The sequence below is a fragment of the Paramisgurnus dabryanus genome, chromosome 21 (genome assembly GCF_030506205.2).
Source record: "Paramisgurnus dabryanus chromosome 21, PD_genome_1.1, whole genome shotgun sequence".
Lineage (NCBI taxonomy): Eukaryota > Metazoa > Chordata > Actinopteri > Cypriniformes > Cobitidae > Paramisgurnus > Paramisgurnus dabryanus.
In genome coordinates this window covers 32,258,354-32,282,191 of record NC_133357.1, presented here as the reverse complement: position 1 = coordinate 32,282,191, position 23,838 = coordinate 32,258,354, and the positions used below count along the sequence as shown (strand labels likewise).

The window sequence follows — 23,838 nt, the reverse complement described above, 5'->3', positions numbered from 1 at the left end:
TGTTTAACAGTAAAATCTCAATTTAGCTTACACCAAAGTTATAAATTATAACAACATAGTTTGTAAACATTAACGTCAGCAAGTTCGAGAAGCATTATTGCGCATTACGATTAGCAGCAGCACATGCACATTTCCCATGATTAAACACGGACTTACCTGCAAGTGATGCACGGGCATCATCTCGCAGTTTCTTGTTCTTTCTTTTCTCATCATGACTCCTGCTGGCATTTTGGAGCCATTTTCATAAAAGTTGCCTACTGTCTGTCAAACTTGGGCAGAGGAATTAATTTGCAACCCTTGAAGAATTGGTCCACAACTACTGTACTAGAATACAAGTATGGTTTTGGGATTTGGGCAGATCAGTCATGAAGTCTATACCTAAGTGGGACCACGGTCGCTGAGGTATGGGAAGAGGCTTCTGGGGGTGTTGATTATGGCGCAGACTGAGCATCCCTTGACGTACCGTGAAACATCCAGGGTGAGTGATGGCCACCAGTACCGATGACTAAGGAGCAAGAGGGTACACCTGCTACCTGGATGTCCAGAGCCCGGAGCACAGTGAGCAGAACTAAGAAGTTCAGTGTGTAGATGTTCAGGCACGAAGATGAGACCATCCGGGGTTTACGGCGGAGTGGGATGAAGTAAGTTCTCCTGGTTATGGATACGAGAGAGGATATCAGCCTTGATATTTTTACTACCAGGATGGTAGGTAACAATGAAATCGAAGCGGGTGAAGAAGAGAGCCCAACGAGCCTGCCGTGGGATTAGCCTTTTGGGTTCACAGAGATATTCCAGATTGCGATGGTCAGTTATCACTTCGTACTGATGGTTAGCTCCCTCCATTGCAAGAAAAAATGAGGAGGACGTTGAAGGTCTCAAACAAAAAGTAGTTTATTCAATCGAAGCAGTAGCAAAGTACATGAAGCACTCAGGGTTCATCGGAGTTGGAGTGAACTTAACACTTTATAGTTTCAAATCTGTTTTCCCACCCCTAATGCTAATGAAGTATCCCTTTAAATGTAAATTAAGACTAATACTACAAATGACCTCTATATCTCCCACTGTGCGCAAATGAGTCATTGTATTTATATGATCAGACTATCTTAGTACCCAACTGTATGCTCAACCAAGTTATCAGATAATGTTTAGATAGATGTCTTTTGTCTTTCTATCATGAACCCTCTTTGACCTGTGTTGGTTCAAGAAGTCTCACATTTGCTCCCATACTACTAAGGAAATATTACTTCAGGTTATATTATTGTTTTGCTTGAACTGAGATTACCTTTTATGATTATCAAGCCTTTTAGAGGGATGAGCTTTATTTAACAGCTAAATTGGAGTGGAATCTTTGTCAAGGCTGACTATAAATTCTTACACCAGTCAGTGCCTCCACTCTTCAAGGGCAAGTTTCCAGATGTGGAAAACAAGTATACCTGGCTCACAAGTATGCACAACTTACAGACAACTTGTTCCGATGCTGGTCAGATGCAAAAAAAAACAAAGAACTGCCACACTGGCAAGCTAACATTTCCTTTAATTATTGACAATCTCCTCGGCCACAGCACTCATTTTTACACGTTTTCGTGCTTTTTCTGTTACATGGCCGTGTTGTTTGTTTGTTTTAATTTAACAAGTATCTTCAAAACCATGGTTTTACCAGAGGTGGACACAACTTGAGTATTTTAGTTACATTTTCCAAGCATCTGTGCTTTATCAGAGTGTTTGTCTTGGGAAAAAATTACTTTACTAAAAAATGTTCACCACATTCTTAAGCATAGAAGCATAATGTGTATTCCTTTCATATTGCATGTTGAAATTAATTTAATACTTAATTAGTGTGTACCAATTGAATGAGTACCATCCACTCCAGTAACTGATAAGAGAAGGATGATGTGAACTCCACTGCTCGTTCTCATTGGTAGTCGCTTCAGAAATTCGCTCAACATTTGCAAAAAGTTAAACTTTTCTTAACTTTCTCGCGTCACTGGACACTTTCGCCGTGCCAGGTTTCCATTGAAATGAATGAGATCACATTGTTCTGCTACTGCTGGTTGCTGGCTGGCTGAATGGGGTGGAACACAAAGGAGTCTTTGACCACTGACTTTCCCTTGACTGCGTGGCATGTGCCATGCATATGTAGTGTCCAAACTATTTTACTTGTGAATGAGGCAGGGGTGTGGCAATCTTAGCTCATTTCAAACACACGCCAACCTGCTAATCAAGTTAGGGCTACCTCAAAATTAGAGGCAGGTGTGTTAGAGTAGAGTTGGAACTAAAATATGCAGGACAGGGGTCTTCCAGGAACATCGTTGAAGACCCATGCCACAGTATACAGTATATTATCCAAATTTCTCTCTTTGAATGATCCACCATGCAGATATGGATCTAGATGAGGTGACATCTGTTTGGACCATCCAGCTAAGTCACTAATAGTGTATTAAAGGCAGGCTCCATAATCTCTGAAAGCCAATGTTGATGTTTGAAATCACCTAAACAAACACGCCCCTACACCAATAGAATCTGGACCTGCTTTCGATAGACCCACCCCACACATACACAACCCAGTTGGTTAGTGTCAGGCAGAGAAACACACAGAGGATCCCAGTGCAGATAACAGAAAGCTTTATTTAAATAATAATGAAGTAAACAGACAGTAGCACGTCTGGGCGCAAAGGCCACTCCGAGGCAGACGGCAGGAGGCGGGGAGCACTCACACACACTGGGGAGAGGTAAACCAAACACGTCCGGGCTCCGGCCACACAAACGGACAGTGGGAGAGAGTATAGTACAACAATAATATTAATACAGACGACACAGCAAGGAGATCCGTAGTCAGCCTGACAAACAGGCACCCAAGGCAGATGAGGAGAGGAAATCCTGCAGCAGACAAAGAGAGAGGGAGCATTAGAGATTCTGATGAAAGGTGCTGGACAGCTCCCGAGGCGAAGGACCACCCTGCTGGACAGCGGCAGAGCCGCAGTGAATCTCCGCTACTGCAAATGGAAATAGGCAGTCTTTAAAGCAGTCAGATGGAGATAGCAGTCTTTAAAGCAGGCAGCGGTGTCAGATACAGGACTCAGAAGATAATTCCTGGGCAGCAGAGAGCACAGACAAACGGGGGTAATAAGCAGAACACTGACTAGAACAATTAGTTAAACACGACAGGACTGGACTGGACTGGACTGGACAAGAAACTAGCAACACTAGTAGCTGGCGAGAACATACACAGACGAACTTGCAACGAGACACTGAATACGCAGGGAATAAATACTGAACCGATTGGCCATCAAATGAGCTGCAGCTGTGAGTGATGCAGGTGAAGGAGATACATAACTACACCCGTGAGAGAGCCGCGCACGTGAATCTGTGAACTAAATACAAACAACAAGGAAAAAACAAGGCACTGACAAGATAAATCCATATAAGTATATATGAAAGACAAACATATATATAAATACAAACCAACATGAACAACAAACAATAAACTAGATACACAAGACACTAACACTGAAACAAAGACAAGAGGATGCAAGGGAGCGGGGAAAAAGAGACGAGACACGGGAAAAACGTGGTCTAATATGACAATACTAAAACCACGTTTTCCCACACAAAACATTGTACTGTCAGAACCCTGCCATATTTAACTAGATATAAATATCAAACAAGACTCCGGCAGAATCCTGACAGGTTAGTAGACATGCCCCTTACCGCTGATTGGCTACAAGTGTGTTTTGGTAGTGGGCCCGACTCTTTTTCAAAGCGTGTTTCAGATATCGTGCACTCCACCTTTAAGTTGGGTTAGGGATATTTCTAGTAAAAATCCCAAACTTTTGAAAATACCACACTGTAACATAATTTAATAACAATGACATAATCAAACATTTCGTTTTTATTTAAATGAAATCACAAGGTCGATTGTGTCAATGTATTTCGGTCCCAAGCCATGAAGTGATTTATAAACGAGTAAAGTACTATTCGGACGGGATTAGTTTTACATAGGGAGGTGGGGTAAACCAATTTTTTATCAGAGCTTCTCAGTGGTTTTAGTCCAGTCCGAATGTTCCATGTCAGTAATCACTACGGGCAATGTCAGTGAAGATTACGGCAACTTTTACCTTCTGTAAAAAGGTCCGGAGAAATTACCTTAGGTAATACTAATCCAGTGTGAATAGACCAGCTGTAAATATACATGTAAATTGCGTCATTTCCTTTTAATTTGCAGGTTTCTTAAAAATATAAAAGCACTTAAAGAATCATTTACTTGCATTCTAGGCGGAAAAGTCAAGTCAGTTCCTGAATAACACGACACAAACGTAAAAAATTTAATAAGTCAAATTTACTTTACAAACTTCCGGTTTGAGACTGAGAGTACGATGTGCGCGAATGGCTGCCGCTTCTCATCGCTCATCGTTGTTTTGTTTTGTTTTGTAAATAGTTTGTTTGTTTTGTAAACCGCTTGTTTGGCTGCCGCTTCTCATCGCTCGTTGCTTTGTTTTGCATATCGTTTGTTTGTTTTGTAAATCATTTGTTTGTTTCTACCGTTGGAACGGAGAATCAGGATTTTATTTTTATTTCATTTTTTTTAAACAATAACCTGGACAACCTATAGACCCCCTAGACATAACGCATGCTTTTGCTCTGATCTGACTGAACTTCTTACTCTTGCTTTTGCCAGGCATGATAGAATCATGATGCTAGGTGACTTTAACATACATTTTGATTCCGATTGTACTGCTGCAAAAGACTTCCTAGCGGTTTTGGATTATTTTGAAGAATCTCAGCACATTGATTTCCCAACACATTCTCACTCTCATACTCTAGATCTCCGCTGTACTGTTTGTATTAACAATGTGCATGCTCAGGGACATAATCTGGGCATCTCTGATCATAGACTAATTGTTTTCGACTTCTCAGTTCCCCTTGCAAAGCCTAAAACTAACACTGTTATATCCTACCGAAACCTGATATGTATAACTGTTGATCATTTTTCTGCTGCTATTGCTGTCTCTGCTCTTCCTTCTTCACTCAATCTCCTGAGTCCCGATGAGATAGTTTCCACCTATAATAAATCAATTGGTAATGCATTAGATGAGATTGCTCCTTTAATAACTAGAACTGTCCCGTCTACTCACTCATCTCCTTGGTTCACTCCTGAGCTTAGAGTTCTGAAAACTAAATGTAGGCGTCTGGAAAGACTTCATAAAAAATCTTCCCTTCTTGTACATGCCATGGCCTTTTCTGAGACAGTAGTAAAATATAAAGAAGCACTCAACACTGCACGCTCTAACTATCTTTCTACTGTTATCAACAAAGCTAAGTGCAAACCTAAAGCTCTTTTTTTCTGAGATAAATAAACTGGTCACACCATCCACTGTAGTTATTACTGGTCCAGATGAACTTTGTGAAAACTTTCAGTCTTTTTTCCTACAAAAAATTGAGAACATCTATCAATCGCCACATCCCCCTCAACTCCATATCTGATATATTGTCCGCTAGAGACCTTTTCACTCACAAATGCACCTGAGGTTGAAAAACTGATTATTAAATCAATTCTTCCTCCTGTATACTTGATCCTATACCAACATACCTTCTAAAAACTATTCTGCCCACATTTATTCAACCTATTACTCACATTATAAACCGATCTCTAGCCACTGCCTATGTTCCGCTTAATCTAAAAGTAGCGGCCATCACTCCAATTCTCAAGAAGCCTGGCCTCGATAACACCATTCAGAACAATTATAGACCAATTTCAAATCTCGCTTTTGTTGGCAAGCTACTTAGAAGGTAGTTGGGGCACACAAACTGCTGCCACTTGGCCAAGCATATTGTGTCCTCTACATGTGTGCAACAGGTAGAAGCACAAAGCGTGTACTCTCTCCCAGTTGCCTGAACCAAACTGAAATCGGTTAACGCCCTCAGCTGAATGTCCGTGCCGCATCTGTGGTGGCCGGGACATGAGTTGCCAAATTGGGAGCAGATGAGCGAGCAGCTGCCCACACCTGAGCACTTAACAGTGCCAAAGGGGGTCAGGGCGGTATGTGGGACCATTGCCCTAGGACGAGATAGTAGCAGCTGTACAAGCAGCTCTATCCCACTCGTCAGGTATGTACTTCGATGCACAACTGCTGGACTCTGTAACAACGCACTTCGCCGAAAATGCGACATGACCGTGCCAACTTGGGTGGTCTGATGTCAAATAAAAGCGGAATCCCATAAAAGAGTAATAGGATGTCACCATAGTGCGGAGACGTTGTGAACTCCTGAACTGTACTGCAAAGTGCGCATTGCGGACGCGCATGGACAATATAGCAGAGCGATCCACTGTTCGGCACAGGATATGTGTTGTAGATACACAAGGCTGTAAAAAACACACTCGGCTGGATCTCCGACTCAAAACCATAAAAACGTCACCCAAAACTGGACAGCTTGTATACATTTGATTGATAGGTGCGGGACACTACCTGTAAATAGATGATTGACAGGGGGTCATAAATCACTTTTTGACAGAAAGTAGTCCTTCTATAACTACTGATATTAAAGCAGGTTTATCTGAAAAAACAAGAATTTTGTATTACTAAAACTTTTCAAATAAATACTTTATTTGGACCACAGTATGCATCTCGGTATGGTTCTTTGTATTGTGATAGCTCAAACACTAAAGTCATCCTTAGGCTAAATGCCTTGAATAATGTTTTGTTTACTTTTCATTTTAGCTGTTACTGATCTCTCTCTCTCTCTCTCTCTCTCTCTCTCTCCCTCTCTCTCTTTCTCTCCCTCTTTCAGTGCTTGAAAAACTCAGCTTTCCTGCAGACGTGTTTAATTTTACTTTACAGCATCCTTCATGATGTCTGGCTCTTATGATGAATCTTCTGTCACTGACGACGCCATGGACAGCTTTTGGGAGGTACAAATAGCACCATTTACTTCCTTCAAAAGCTAGACTGCCATGACATTCAGGATGTCATCAATAGTTGTGTTGTCCTGCAGCCAGCTATGGTTTAAAAAAGTTGTTTTCACAGTATCAGAATCTGCCAAAAAAGTTACAATGAGCTCCATTAAGAAAATGTTGGCAGCTTGTGATGTTGTAGGGCTCTTCACGCCACTCTTTGCTGGCAACCAAAATATAATAAAAATATTGTGTGTACTGTATTTTATCATAGTAATCACAAATCCAGTAAGTGATCAGATATGGATTAAGACCTTATTTATTTATTTATTGTTGTTGTTATTTTGTTTCATTTTGGAGGCATAAAAGTACATTTCTTTATATTAAGTTTTTTTTTTTTTCGATTTCTAAGTTGGGTGTGTAAGTCACCAAATCCAACCTTATATTATTTTAATCACTGTCTTGTTACCTAAAACATAACACATCTACACAGCGGGGTTACAGTAACACAGCGTTACAACTAAGCCTCCAGTTTACAATGATAATGAAATGAAAACAATGTAAATACTGTTAATCAAAGTGATAACTGTTAATGCAATATCATGGGAAATAATTGTCAATTATGATTTTTTTGTTTTAATTATGCAGTCCTTTTTAAAAAAATCTATTTGTATGCATAATACAAAGATGGTAAGATGAAGGACAATGAATGGATAGATATCCACACATTCATCTATTATAGGCAGATATATAAACAATATCCACCTTTAGTATATTGACAGAATTGTATTGAATTATTTGTCTTTAACCAAATTTTCTAGCAGGTGTTACAACACATGGTTGTGCTAAGCTCTCACCTACTCCAACAAATCTTTTATCATTCAGGCTATTAGGAGTTAAATTTAAACTTGGGACCAGCATTACTTTCGTAAACTAAAAATTAAACTACCGAAAAATACTGAAAAAAAAATAAATTGTCATGCAAGTGAGGTTGGCTAAAGGATGTCATGCCATGGACATCAATACAGGATAAAGCAGGGGTGTCCAATACGTCGATCGCGATCGACCAGTCAATTGCAAAGGCAATGCTGGTAGATCGCACATAAGTTAACTGTGTATGCTTCTCCACAAGCTTCGGAAAACAGAGCGCGAAATTGGAATTATGGTCTTAGAGTAATTGTGAAACACAGGCCTAGATTAACACAGTGAAGTGCCCCAGGGTGACCAAATTTCAAGTGCCTCCCCAAAGAAATTATACATTGTTGTTTTCGTGCTGTTCAGTGATTGACAGCATGAAGCAGTCGATTGTGTTTCCCTTCAACAGTTTAAGCATAAGATTTAAATTGATAGATTAATCTATTTCTCTGAAGATTATTAAGATAGATGAGGACTCATTTGCTGGGCAGAAAGGGAATGAATGTAGTCTTCTGGCAACAGTGTGTTAATATTTCATTGCTTTTTTTTTAATTGCTCAAAGTCATGACTGTTTCAAACACACATTCATTGATTTTATTGTAAAATTACACTTTTTCGCGTCAATTCACGACCATTTAAACCATAAACAATGCACTGTCACTTAAATTGAGCGTGAGCAGCACAGTAAAAATAGAGCCGACGCCAAAACGATAGCAGCACTGCTGCTTCAGCAACACTCCTGCCACGCGAGCACGCACTGCTCACGCGTGCGGTGTACATGCTTTAACTTTTTAACATGGGCGCCGAAAAAAAAACACACGCCGCTCACGCGCTGCTCACGCATGCTGTGTGAAACCACCGTTAGGAGCACTGTAGCCCCTGACTGAAAATTTTAGGAGTGCTAGCAGAAAATTTAGGGCACACCTTAAATCAGCCTGCAATGCAATTATTCCATTTTTTCCAAAATAACTGCATTACTGAAAAATACTAAATAGACTTACTTAACTCTATGCAGTTGCTGCACATGTCATTATGCACAATTGATGAAACTTTTAAAATAGGCAGTTTATGAAACAAAGAATCATACAACCCCCTTAACTAATTCTAGGCATAAGATACATACATATACAATAAGTTATATCCAGATAGAATACTGTAATGAGGTGAGTGGCAGGGCAATCTACATACTTGTATCCTTTACACGTTTCTCATCTTTTATCCGGTTTTCCTTAACTTGGCACTGATGTCTGAAACCTTTATTGTGATCTATAATGTTGTTTGTGTTAATGTAGGCTAAAAGTTCTCCCGCTCTCTTTGCCTCTCATCTCTGCAATGTTTAATTTTAAATCCACGCCAGCGCGTCTCCTCGCGGTTCTGAGTGAGATTTGTTGACTTTACCCTGGCTGCGTAGACCCATCGGTACAATCAACGGAGCGCATGGTGACATAAAACTATATACGCGTGGTGCAAATGAGCGTTTAAAACCAGATCGCGCATTCCGTAGTTTTGTCACGGGTGCCCGCACATGCGCGAGTACTTGTAAAAAAAATTTAATCGGGATGCACATTCTTGCCTTCATGCAGGAGTGGATCCACGCCAGGCACGTGCACACATAGACATCAAAGGGGGCTTGAGTACCTGCCCTTTTTATTCCTGGAGAGAAAGTGCCCTTTTTTTCTGGGGTGCTTTTAAAAAAATAATAATAATATGATCTTTATTCATATAACAACTGATGTCTGTCTGTTTCTTGTGTTTTTTACTTGTTGCTTATTTAATTTAACATGAATTTATTCAGAAATCCTTTAAATGAGATTTAAACTCTTATATAAAGAAAAATAGCGCTATTTGTGGCACACAAACGGTTAACAGATGAGTCCCGCCTCCAAAATTCAAATCGCTAATATGATTGGCTTTACCTTTCCTTAGTCCCGCCTCTCTAACTTACTTCGCTTTATGATTGGTCTGTCTACACTCGTGCTGCATCATTCGCGCTTCAAGCGCCAAAGCTCAGCCCGAACGAGACGCGATCATGTGCTTGATTATGCAGGCAGGCTACCGGTAAGTGTGTGAGGAAGAAAGCATTCTTATATTAACAGTTTTATGCACAAAATATGGGACACGTTGTTACACATAACGATTCAGGGACAATAAAATAATAATGCACAAACAATAATATAATTGCTAACTACAGTAGTAAGCTTTTTTGTTTGCGTTTTTTGTAATGGCTGTTAAATAAGTATAATGTGTTATACTGGAGTGCTGGAGTAGATTGGGAAGAAATCTGATGGTTCAGTATTTTACTTGCCCAGTCTGAATTTTCACTGACATCACAAAAAAGTAAAATATAAAATACAAATAAAATAGGCCTAATCTATATTTGTTGTTTCTGACATGTGTAACCCTAATAAATATGAAACCTAAGATTAAAGGTGCCATAGATGTGTTGTCATAATATGTTAAATTGTTCTTATACAATTACATAGAAGGTATGTTGCTTTATTAAGTGCAAAAATTATCCAGAAACGTTTTTACATGTCAATTTACAACCCTAGAATTTATCATTTGAATGAAATGGTCTATTTTTGCCCTATTTAAAAGGGTCATGAATAATAATGTTGAGCTCTGCTCTGAGGCTCATGCCAGAAGCTCACATTAGACCTTATATTTGCAACCCAGTATCACGAAATTGCGTGACTATTTCACGCATGGACCAGCGTGACAATGTCACGCTTTGCCGCGTTTGAGCGTGAGCATGTCACGCTTTCTGTTTGTGTCACTGTCACGTATTGGTTACTCAACTTTTTTGTCCTAATTTCTTACCATTGTCGCTTCGGTTTAGGGTTAGATTTACATAAAATGACACCCTTACCTAAACAAACTCTAACCCCAACGTCAGGTGACAATTGGTTAAAGTTTAGAAAATATAAAAGAATAAGTATTGTATCTTTTTTTTTTATAAACCAATACTTAAAGTGACAAATACTTAAAGTGACATATAACACAAGCACCAAATCTAACCCTAAACCGAAGCGACAATGGTTTGAAAATAGGACAAAAAAGTTGAGTAACCAATACGTGACAGTGACACAAACAGAAAAGCGTGACATGCTCACGCTCAAACGCGGCAAAGCGTGACATTGTCACGCTGGTCCATGCGTGAAATAGTCACGCAATTTCATGATACTGGAGCCCTTATCAGACAAAAATACATTTTGAGTAACAACTAATCAGCTAAACGCTAGCATATGATATAGCATTTATTGGCATGTAGCGCTAACTCAGCAGTCACAACTTTGTTTTTAGCATTTTAACAAATTTGTAATTAATGTGTAATTTAATGTTTTCAAAACATGCACATTGTGTAATGGCTTCCTTTCCTGCTCTATAAACCTAGACTACTAAGGAGACCATGGTGTCTGTGTGAACAACTGATTTTTTTGTAGACATCTTTTGAAAATTAAACAATTGCGTGAGTTTGAGGAAGATAAAATTAATTAACTTTTTTAATATTCTTTTAAAAAGGAAGTCAGAATTGCGTTAATATATATAATTTTTTATACATAATTATGAGAAGCGCATGCCCTTTATTTCACTTGAGCCCCTGCCCCTCAAAATGTCTGTGCACGTCCCTGATCCACGCGCACGGTGTGTGTGCGCTTGAGCGAGCAAACGAACGAGAGAGGGAGAGATAGATATGCTTCTGATATTGTTGTCATTTTCTAGTTTGTTTCACTTAACACGCATTTAAAGTGTTATTAAAAACGTTTTTTTAGCAGATCTTGTCGGCTTTGAAAAGTAGATCACCACACAAAAAAGTCTGGACACCCCTGGGATAAAGTATACATAAGGTTCCCTTTCGAGGGAACTTTGACGCTGCGTCAGAGCTGGCGCTATGGGGAACGCCTACAGCGTGACGGCATCTGAGTATGTATATCAAATTCGACCAATGGTTGGGCGTGACATCATAGATGGAAGCCAGAGAGCATAAATATGGCAGAAAGGAACGCCCACTTTATCTCAGCGGCTATCTATGTGTGTGTGTATCAAGAGTGTTTGAATAGCTTAAACTGTGTGACTGAATAGTTTAACTGTGTGGCTGATAATGAAGGAAATTAAGAAATCAGAAAGTTTAGGAGCTGAGCATGCTCACGCCGCTCTTGAGGGTGCGGTGTGATGTGTGTTCATTATGATAATGTCACGGAGTGACTTTGAGGGGTGGAACCAAAAAGTGATGGAGATTAGTTCCACCCGGACGACGATCCACGAACACCACTTACTTCCGGGAACTCCGTGGCAAATCTGTGTTTTATTGACAGCAGGTGTGCTGATGAGTGTGGCGACTGGCGATCTGGCAACTCGATGAAGAGGTGGAGTATAAAGGAGCATTTGAGGAACAGGAAGGAGCGTCATTGTCTCGTGAGGCGTGTCTGGGCGCCCCTGTTTCCGCACCCCGCGCTGGGCGGCCACAAGATGCTGAAACACCGCAGAACGGTGTTTAGGAAGGACGCCGAACGCTGAAAGCCGGAAGTCATAGCCGTGGCAACGCCAAGGGCGGAACAGATGTAAAGCCTTCTAAGAAGGAGTCAGAAGGTCCCGTTGATCCGGCGATCGCAGGAGCGAAGCGGAAAGAGGACGGGGCCGAAGAAGACGAACATTGGAGTTGTTATTCCGGTCGAGACGGGAGGTGAGACGGAGCAACGAGTGGGCTGAGAGAGAAAGAGAGAGAGACGTACTAAGGATATTGTGGATTTGGTAGCACACACAAAGAGGAATTTAAGGAGTAGTGAGTTCAATATATGTAAGAAGTCTTCATTGCAATCTTGTGTGTACATGCACTGCTTGCTCTTCAGTCTCCTGTGTTGATCATCGGCGTCATTGAAGGACGCGTTGGGGAGGATAAGGAGAGTGTTTCACCCGTCGGGTGCTTTGTGGACATCGGACAGGAGAAGGAAATTGTTGTGGATCGACGAACCCGTGAGTACGCATTGTTACAGCTCTTGGAATGTTTGTATGAGCGATGTATGTCAGCACGACTCGAAGGAGCACAGCAGTGTGGATTACGGCCACGGGGTGACACCTATCTAACCATCCTTCACGTCAGCCTTTCTGTCTGCCATCCCTGGTCTACTCCCAGCCCTTGTGGCGGTGCGGCCTTAAGTCACCGTGAGTATGTGGATTGCTGTGGGTGAGTCTTGTCATTGCTGTGTTTACACTTGAAGATTGGAGTGCGGTGGTGTGTAAATGTTGTCCCTTAGGCCGAAGAGGAAGCTCTGGATGAGCTGGTGTCGTTGGATGAACGCTACCTCTATACATACCCAGACGGCGATCTATAATCCATTCTTCCATCTGTTGTTGCTGTGAACTCTGTAAGGAGAGGAGGTTTACTGTGAGTACTGTGTGAAGCACTGAAGACATAGAAATCAGATTAACTACTGTGTGGAGAAGTGGATGTGCTGTATTGTGTGATTACATGCTGTGAGTGTTTCAGATGCCTGCTTGGGACTCCCGACCCTCCTGTATACCCACCTGTACACCCGGAGCTGAGAGCATAGAGGATCTAAATGCCCCCCCTGCTATGAGAACTCGAAGGACTGAGACTTTTATTAGTATTTAAATCCCCTTATGTTTTAATATTTAATAAAATTTGATAAATTGTATTTCTTCATCTGTCTGGTCATTGGGGTGTTTTGGGACCTCCTCGGGGTGGAAATAGGGGTTTGTTTGAGTTTATGCCGCGCTGCAAAAACCGACAAGCAGGTGACATCAAAGTACCACGAGAGTGAATCGAGACTCTGCTTTCAAACCGCTCTCGCGCTACTGTGATGTCATCCGTCTTTTCTGTGTGCTTCGTCATATGCTTCACATGCTTGTTGAAGATGCGTGGAGACAAAACGCTGTTAAACTATAACTGCAGAATTCTGAGGCGTCAATCAATTAAAACAACATATATACACAGACTGACACTGTAAAGTGACCTGACAGATATTTTATTGGAATGGATTGGAACGAATGATGGACATACTCCTCGCTTGTAAGTCACTTGGTCTAACGTTACTAGCCTACTGCTGTAAGTATATAAATGTAAATATGGTAAAACCACCGGTGTTAAAGGGACAGTTCATCTTATAAGAAATGCTTATGTTTGAGTTCTTATGTTAATCAAACTACACAAGACAAAAGGAAAATCACTTCTATAGCTTTAAAAAGATTAATTATATTTAATTTATAGAATAAAAACAGTGTTATATTAATTTGATACTGTTTCTCTGCCTAATCAATACTGTTAGATCTTACTTTATTTGTGACTTTGTTCTTTTCTATTTTATATGCTTGTAATTTCTTGATTTGTTCTTATTTTATCACTTTTTTGCTGATCTGAAAATTATTCAACCCATGACTTAACCAGTACTATATTGTAGAATTAAGTCATTTTAAATTATATGTAGGCCTTCAGGGTCCACCCTATTCCAAGGCCAACTTAAAATTGTATGGCCTTGCAACTGATGGTCAGATTATGGCAAAATAAAATTATTGCAGATGTAAAATAGTAAGGGAATGCTACTTGTTACAGCTTTCCACATTTATCAACCCATTTAATTAAACATGGTTTCTGTTACTAGTCAAATGTTTACATTTGAAATGTACAATCTAAATTTTCCGTCAGAAATAAGTAATTGAAATAATGGTCATAATTAATTTTTTTGCTTATGGTGTTATGTTTTTTTGTTTCTGCTGGGATGTTGGGTTCCTTCCTTCTTGTTTTATCCTTGGCCAATCATATGCCTTAAGAATAAACAAGTTAAGTTACAGCATGTCCCCTAAAGAGTCCCCCCACCTCGGGGCACCATCAGAGGCCACGTCGCCCCTCGAGCACCCTTCTCACCCCTGACCCGTTTTCATGCCTGGTTGTAAACACAGCCCTTCTCTTACCCACCGGTTCAAGATCCGCGTCCACTAAGGCGGTGTGCACTTATTCTTGCTACCGTGAGGGACTCGGGAACCCGCATGAAGGTTTCTCCCGCCCCGATCTGTAGCCCGTGCTTTTCTGTTTGACTGTGTCAGACGATGTTCGCGTGCCTTTCAGTTCAAGGCCCGCCTCTACTGTTCTATTAAATGAGAAGTTGATCGAGGTTGTTTCTCGTAACTGCTAGTTTTAATATGTATAAACCAGCAGATAAGAAAGAAACAATATAATCCAGCAAGTTAAATGAGAGATTTCTCACAAAATGAGTGCAATTTTAACACCAGAGGCTTCCTTCAGCTTTTAAACATAATAGGCTATATTTAGAGAATGTTTTATGTTGCCATGAGTGGCTTCATCCCTAAAGCCTCCAACATTGTCAAATATATGTATAAAGCCCTATCAGGGTATGCCCTCCTGGGGAGTGTGGGTTTTATCCGCCATTTACGGGTTCCCACACCTCTCAGTGCCCTCCTGTATTAACTGTGAACACCCTGCCTCTCGTAGTACAGAGCACAGTAAATCAGGTTCCCTTGGTAAAAATGATAATAGCATGGAAAAACATTCCAAACATATCTCAATGGGTGTTATGCACAATAAATAAATTGGGCTACATCCCAAATTTTAGAGCAGAAATTGGAATTCCCTTTATTTAAAGGCTACACAAAACAGTCACAGAATTATGGTTTATGATGTTGACGGTCACTCACATTAATCTCAAATCAGATCCGAGGACTGGTTTTTGTTAATGGAATTTTTCCTGCTCACAGAATCTCTGGTTTGCCTTTGGGGGGATGGAATACCAATATCAGCCTTCCCTTCGGCCTAGCTCTATCCCTTCACACATTAACAAAATGTGTAAATGCTGCCCTGGCGCCATTGCATCTTTAGGGCATTTGCATACTATTTATATTGACGATTGGCTAATATTAGCCCAATCAGCACAGACGGCAGCACAGCATCGAGATGTTGTGCTTGCACATCAAAGACACCTAGCGTTGAGACTGTACACCAAGAAAAGTATGTTAGTCCCAATACAGGTGATCACATTTTGGGGATAATATGGAACTCGACGATAATGCAGGCACAGATGTCTCCTGCACGTGTCATGTCCTTTTTTCACATAAGTGAATGAGATGAAGCTAGGTAAATCGCACACCAAGTGAGGGTTTTAAATCAGGGTTTTTCCTCGAAGGGCAACCCTTTTTGCATGTTCAGGGATACCCGCACATGTCTTCGTACTCTAGAATATGTAAAGATTTCGGGTTTCTGTCTTAAGGTGAGGTGTTGTCTGTCGCTGCATGACATTAATGACAGATGCAGCTCTCTTAAGCTGAGGATCAGCTATGGAAGGCCAAAAGAGCAAAAATGTCCAATAAGCTAAAACGCCAGGAAAAGTATGCTTCTCCAGTACAGAGGACCTCTTTTCTGTGTGTAGTATGGATTTCAACGATAGCAGGCACGGTTGTCTCCTGCTCGTATAGAATCCATCCTTTAACCATGGGGTTCATTGAGGGGCAACCCATTTCTCATGATCAAGGTCACACACAGATGCTTTGTGCCTTAGTATTATGGAAGAAACAATGTTTCCTTTCGGCTAGTGTTGGCCTTTTTACCATGTTCAGGGTTACGCGCGCATGTCTTTGTGCCCTAAGAATATGGAAAATGCTGGGTTTCTGTCTAAAGGCCTGGGGTTAGGTCAGATCTGTTGTTGCATGACATTGATGACAGATGCATCTCTGTTAAGCTGAGGATCGGCTATGGAAAGCCAAAAGGACAAAAATGTCCAATCAGCTAAACGCCAGGAAAAGTGTGCTTCTCCAGTACAGAGGACCTCTTTTCTGGGCGTAGTATGGATTTCAATGACTGCAGGCACGGTTGTCTCCTGCTCGTATAGAATCCATCCTTTAACCATGGGGTTCCCTGGGGAGCAAGCCGTTTTGCATAATCAAGGTCACACGTGAATGCTTTGTGCCTTAGTATTATGGCAGAAACCTTGGTTCCTTTCTCAAAAAGGCCAGTGTTGACTTTTTCACATGTTCAGGGTTATGCGCATATGTCTTTGTACCCTAAGAATATGGGAAAAAATTGTGGGTATTTGTTTACAGGCCCGAAGTTAGATGTGGTCTGTCGCCGCATAACAATAATCACAGACACATCTCTTTCTAGCTGGGATCAGTTCTGGAAAGCCATAAGGACAAAAAGTTCCCATCAACTAAACGCCAGGAAAAGTATGCTTCTCCAACACAGAGGACCTCTTTTCTGGGTGTGGTATGGATTTCAATGACTGCAGGCAAGGTTGTTTCCTGCTCGTATAGAATCCATCCTTTAACCATGGGGTTCCCTGAGGGGCAACCCGTTTCTCATGATCAAGGTCACACGCAGATGCTTTGTGCCTTAGTATTATGGAAGAAACCATGGTTCCTTACCCATGAAGGCCAATGTTGGGGGCTCAGGGTCGTAACATCAGGCTTAAGGCCTGGAAGTGGCAATGGAAGACCATTAGGTCAAAATCTATGTAAGTCCACATGGAGCAGACGTTCTTCTGAGGCAGGCGTTGAGCTTGGGGAATCACACGTGGGGGAGCAAATCTGGCTCAGGTTTGGCCAAGCCAAAGCTGACCTGTTTGCAATTCAGGAGAATTCACATTGTACTCTTTGTTTTTCTCTCTTTCACCATGTCCCACTCGGACTGGTTGCCATGACACAGGAAGGATCTGAGGGCCTCAGCAATTGCTCAGCTCCCGGGAGTTCTGGAGAGGGTCCGGCAGCACAGACACAGCTGTTGCTCGTAGCCCAGTGTTGGCCGACCCGAGTGTGGTTTTCGAACCTGGTCTCCCTCCTAGACGGCTCCCCATTTCAGGGGCCGATCTGAAAGGATCGGTAGTCTCAGGCAAGGGGCGCTGTGTTTTACCCCTGCCTAGAGTTTTTGGGTCTGGCCTCTGAGGAGGACAGAGTCATAGAAACGGGTCTCTCAACTGAGGTTGTGCAGACTATTTTACTTCCAGAGTCCCTCCACCAGGAAATTATACGCATTTAAAGGGATAGTTCACCCAAAAATGAAAATTCTGTCATCATTTACACACTCTCATGTTGTTACAAACCCCCATAAATTTCTTTGTTCTGATAAACACGAAGGAAGATATTGTTAGAAATGTTTGAAACCAAACTGTTCGTGGACCCCATTCACTTCCATAATAGGAAAAAAGAATACTATAGAAGTAAATGGGGTCCACCAATGGGTTGGTTACAAACATTTCTCAAAATATCTTCTTTTGTGTTCATCAGAACAAGAAATTTATTCAGGTTTGTAACAACATGAGAGTTAGTAAATGATGACAGAATTTTCCTTTTTGGGTGAACTATCCCTTTAAAGAAATACTTTTATTACATGGTGCCAAGAGCACTTATATGACCCAGTTAACTGCCCCTTGGTACAGTTCTGGAGTTTTTTAATAGGAGCAGTTTGCAGCAGGGCTGTCTACTTTGACCATTAAAGCTTATGTGGCAGTTATATCTGTCTTTCATACCTTAGTGGTCGGTCCCTCATTAAGTAGAGACCATCTATTCATGTGTTTCCTGTGTGGCACTCGGAGGGTGAGGCCTGCGAGTCATTTTAGGATCCCTGCATGGGATCTGTCTGTGGTCCTGGAGGACTAATCAGGGGCACCATTTGAGGCATTGATACCATTTCAGAAAGTTTCTTACTCTGGAAACTATATTTCTCCTAGCTATTACCTCCAGTTAGAGGGTAGGAGTTTTATTGGCTCTCTCTGTTTCACTCACCTGCCTCGAGTTCGCTCCAGGCATGGTGAAGCCTTTCTACCCTGGGTCGGATTACGGGTCTAAGGTTTGGAATAATATTCCACGCCCCATAATTTTGCAGGCTTTCAGCCCTCCACCTTTCAAGGATTTAGCCAGAGGGCACTTAATTTGCTATGCTTAGTGCATGCACTGGACATGTATGTGCATAGTACTGGCTGGTTCAGGTGAACAGAGCAGTTATTTTAAATGCTTCGGTTCGGCCCGGACTGGGTTCCCGGCCACCAAGCAGCCTTTAGGTAGATGGATAGCCGAGGCTATCCCATGTGCTTATGAAGCCTCTTGATGGCCTTTTCCTTTAACCATCAGAGCACATTTAACTTAAGGTATGGCAGCATATAGGGCCCTGTGATCCAGGATATCTGTGAAGTGGCAGGCAGGTCCTCACCGCTCACTTTTGTACACTTTTGAGTTGGATCTCAACTCTACTTCTGGGGATTGTGTGCTTTGGTCTCAGATGTGCTTTCTACACACAGACAGGCACTTGTAGTCTGGCGGATTTGGTATAACGTTCCCCATAGCGTCAGCTCTGACGCAGCGTCGAAGTTCCCTCGAAAGGAAACGTCTCAGGTTACGTATATAACCCTTGTTCCCTGAGAAGGGAATAAGACGCTGCGTCTTCCTGGCCATACTTCCGGCGTGCCTGAATACCCGCTTCGGCTTATGCCAGATAAAGTGGGCGTTCCTTTCTGCTGTATTTATGCTCTCTGGCTTCTGTCTATGACGTCACGCCCAACCATTGCTCAAATTTGATGTACATACTCAGACGCCGTCACGCTGTAGGCGTTCCCCATAGCGTCAGCTCTGACGCAGCTTTACATACGTAACCTTAGACATTATATCAGGAATTCAGACGATGATGAACCCAAGCGCGGACACGGCAGGTACAGAAACAATAATTTACTTAAACAAACATAATACAAAACCCACGAGGGGGCAAACAGAACAGAACATTTACGTGTTTCAAACTGGCCAAAGTCATGTGATTTTAGCAAATGAGGCTTTATTACATCTTAACTGTTTCGAAAATCCGAATATTAACCACTAGGGGGAGTTGATCACAAATGAAAAGTTCATAAAACATTCATCCTTCTGACTAATAACACTATCAATTTGTCTACTTTTTGTTTATAGACAGATTTAATGACAAAAAATGTGCAAAATTAAAAAGAGAGTTCATTTTAATGATGTGTTTGCCATAAATAAAACTAAAAACACAGAATATATGTTTAATTATGTCTTAATTAAATTAAATACTTTATTTTTCTTAAAAACATATTTGTAGAACAATCTTGCTATTATTTTGTAAAAAGTGTAAAATGTTTGGACAGATCTTGCTGCTTTTACACTATTTTGACCAGCAGATGTCGCCAGCGTGTGTGTTGTTTAGAACGCTTCGAAAAACTGAATCAATTTGTGAAGCAATTGGTTCAATTGATTCGAAGCTTCGAAAAGCTTTGTTTCTCCCATCACTAAATCAAACAAGACTACACTAAACACTATCATTTAAACAAAACACTAAGCATTAACAGGACCACGAGATATACACGGCAAAACTCACTGGTAGACTTCTTGACGAACAAAGTAACACTGACAAACCCGCACTTGATGACAAACACAAGGGCTCTTAAATAGGGAGAAAATAAATTACATACACCTGGAAATAATCACAAGTAAGGGATCGGGGAAAAAGTGACGAGACCCAGGAAATAGGTGGTCAGAATAAACCAATATTAAAACCACGCATCTCCCACATAAAACATTGTACTGTCAGAACCCTGCAATGATGACTAGATCTAAATACAAAAAAGGTTCAGCAGGATCCTGACAGGTTATCTCCGAAAGCTTAGAGAGCTGACTTGTTGCCTCGCTGCCTCATAACACAATGACTTCGGAGGCAGTGTTTGTGTATTAACACTGTAAAAAAATCCAACTTCAGAATGTTCTTTCAACAAAGATGATTAAGTAACCTGAACGCTTAGGTTACTCACGTAACCCTGGTTCCCTGAAATAACGGGAACGAAGCATTGCGTCAGTTTGCTGACGCTATGGGGGGAAACTCCTGTTTACTCCGTGATTGAAGCCTATTGGTTAACGTCTGTAGAAAATACAGACCAATGACGTTTGAGCCCGCGCAGGGCGTGGCACACGTCCCTATATAAGCCGGGGAAATACGTCAAAAGCTCATTATTATTTGACCGAAGCGCGCAGCCGAATAACACTCGCTGTGTAGACGTTTGTAGCACGGCCAGCGACGCAATGCTTCGTTCCCATTATTTCAGGGAACCGGGTTTACGTGAGTAACCTAAGCGTTCCCTTTCAATAAGGTTCACTTCGCAATGCGTCAGTTTGCTGACGCTATGGGGGAACATAATCCCATCCCGCCATGCATACACAACGGACTGAGGTGCCCTTACTGGAGAGACACTGCATGTGGCCCTAACCCAGCGTTTACATAGCTCTAGCGAGCGCAAGTGAAAGCACCATATATGAGACAGTAATACGCTTACAGTGAAGTTTCTAAACGCACCATGATGCATATATAATAGAGCACGAGACGGCGGGTTCCCTGAGCGCGCCGCGAGCTGTGCATGATTTATTAATAGGTAGCCATGACGGTGAGCTCGCAGCGCACCGTGAAGGCATACAGAAACGCAGTCGCGTCAATCATTAAGCCAAATAAGACCTGTGCTTGTAAGGCTATAAAATCCGACAAACGTAGACGGCAAGGACCAGCCGGCCACGTTACAAATGTCAAAGATAGAAATCCCCGTAGACCAAGCCCAAGATGAAGCCATACCCCTCGTGGAGTGAGCTTTTAACCCAACTGGACAATGTTCATTCAGGGAGGCGTAAGCCAAAGCAATGGCTTCGACAATCCATTTAGATAGCCTCTGTTTAGTGCACGGCATACCTAAAGAATGTTGCGCGAAGCTTACAAACAGCTGATCTGACTTGCGGTATGAGGCAGAACGGTCTGTGTATGTTCTTAACGCTCTGACGGGGCAGAGCGTGTTCGGGGTTTGTTCACGCCCGGGAGGGCGAGAAGTGAAACCACCTGAACTCTAAATGGTGTGGTCAAAACTTTAGGAATGTATCCCGCTCTTGGTCTAAGGATCACTTTGCTATCGTTAGGACCAAATTCCAGACAGGACGGGTCAATTGAAAATGCGTGTAAATCGCCCACTCGTTTAACCGATGCCAACGCCAGGAGAAGAGCGGTTTTAAACGAGAGAGCGCACAGGTCAGCCTGCTCGAGGGGCTCGAAAGGGGGACCCCGCAGCGCTTTCAGAACCGTGGACAGATCCCAAGACGGGACCGTGTTAGATTGCGGTGGGTTTAGTCTGCGAGCGCCTCTGAGGAATTTAATGATGAGATCATGTTTTCCCACGGTGTGACCGGCGATAACGGCGAATCACGCCACATATACTTTAAGCGTCGAGGGCGCGCGACGGCTGTCCAGCATTTCCTGTAGAAAGGAGAGAATATGCTCCACTTCACAGGTGTTTGGGTTTAAGTTTTTCGTCGTGCACCAGTCAGAAAAAATAGACCACTTTTGAGCGTAAAGGCGCCTGGTAGATGGGGCCCTAGCTTCAGTTAGAGTATTTAACACTCGTCCTGAAAGGCGTGACGGTTGCCGTTCAGAGACCAAACGTGTAGATTCCATAGCTCCGGCTGTGGATGCCATATCGTCCCTCTCGCCTGAGATAGGAGGTCTTTCCTCAGCGGTTCTGGCCATGGTGCTGATGTTTTCAGCTGCCATAGGTCGGGGAGCCACGGTTGATTGTGCCAAAACGGGGCGATCAGAATTATCGTGCATTTCGTCTCTCTTATCCTCTGAAGGACCTGTGGTAACAGAGCCACTGGAGGAAAAGGATATAAAAGACACGGCGGCCATGTTTGCGACAGGGTATAGTGGTCTCGAGAAGAAGATCGGGCAATGCGCGTTCTCGTCGGATGCAAACAGATCGATCTCCGCTCGGCCGAAGACGGTCCATATTTTCTCGACAGTCTGAGGATGCAGCCTCCATTCTCCCGGCGGCGGACCGCTATGCGAGAGAATGTCTGCACCCGTATTGGCTACACCCGGTACGTGAGTCATTTTTAACGAACGTACGTTCGCGTGAGCCCATAATAAAATCCGTTTCGCCAGCCTGGATAGGGAGCGAGATCTCAGCCCTCCTTGGTGGTTTATGAACTAGACCACCGTCATACTGTCCGACTGCACTAGAACGTGTTGATGTTGGAGTTTCAGTCGAAAGTGTCGTAGCACTAAGATAACCGCCCACATCTCGAGGTGGTTGCAATGTAGCTGAGACAACTGGTTGTTCCAGGCACCGAAGGCGGGTTCGCCGTCGCAGTGAGCGCCCCAACCCGTCGCAGACGCATCCGTAGTCACCACTTTCCTCCTGCTCACGGAGCCGAGGTCCGTGCCCGAGAGGAAATGGTGAGGGGATGTCCATATCGAAAGCGCTTTCACGCAGCTGTACGTGATTTTGATTAATAAGCGGCCCGACAACCAAGCACGGGGCGGAACTTTTGCTTTCAACCAAAACTGTAGTGGTCTCTTGAACAGCATTCCCAACGGTATTAGTGGGGATGCTGCTGCCATCAGACCCAGCATTTTTCGGAATCATTTGAGAGGGAGATGTGAACCCGCTTTGAATGATGCCGCCTCGCGTCTGACCGTGAGCGTGCGTTCCTGTGTAAGCCATGCCGGCATCTTTAACGAGTCAAGCGTCATGCCTAAGAACGCGATTCGCTGCGTGGGGGTGAGCAAACTCTTTTGGAGGTTGATTTTGTACCCTAAATTCTCCAAATGCTGGAGTACAACGGTCTTGTGCGCAATCATTTCCCTCTCTGACTGGGCTAGAATAAGCCAATCGTCAAGGTAATTCAATATGCGGATGCCGCTCTGTCTGAGAGGGGCGAGAGCCGCATTCGCACATTTGGTAAATGCCAGAGATAATCCGAAGGGCAGAACTTTGTACTGGTATGCTGTCCCGTCGAACGTGAATCTTAGAAACGGCCTGTGACGTGGTGCTATCAGAATGTGAAAGTAAGCGTCTTTCAGATCCACTGATATGAACCAATTGCCCGGTCGAATTAACGCCATGATTCGTCTGGCTGTAAGCATTTTGAATGGCCATTTGGCAAGAGCGCGATTCAAAACGCGTAGATCCAATATTGGTCTGAGGCTTCCGTCTTTCTTTGGAACGAGAAAATAACAACTGTAAAAGCCTGATTCGTTT

General features: G+C 42.6%; 1 protein-coding gene across 2 annotated transcripts in view; it reads left to right on the top strand.

Moving 5' to 3' along the window:
- Positions 1–23,838, top strand: part of pacsin1a (protein kinase C and casein kinase substrate in neurons 1a) — a 315,211-nt gene that overhangs the window by 156,538 nt on the left and 134,835 nt on the right. For both annotated transcript variants that reach the window (XM_065282588.2, XM_065282589.2), the window contains exon 2: positions 6,787–6,907. In XM_065282588.2, coding sequence (XP_065138660.2) covers positions 6,845–6,907 — 63 coding nt within the window. In that variant the 5' untranslated portion in view covers positions 6,787–6,844. The remainder of the gene's footprint in view (positions 1–6,786; positions 6,908–23,838) is intronic.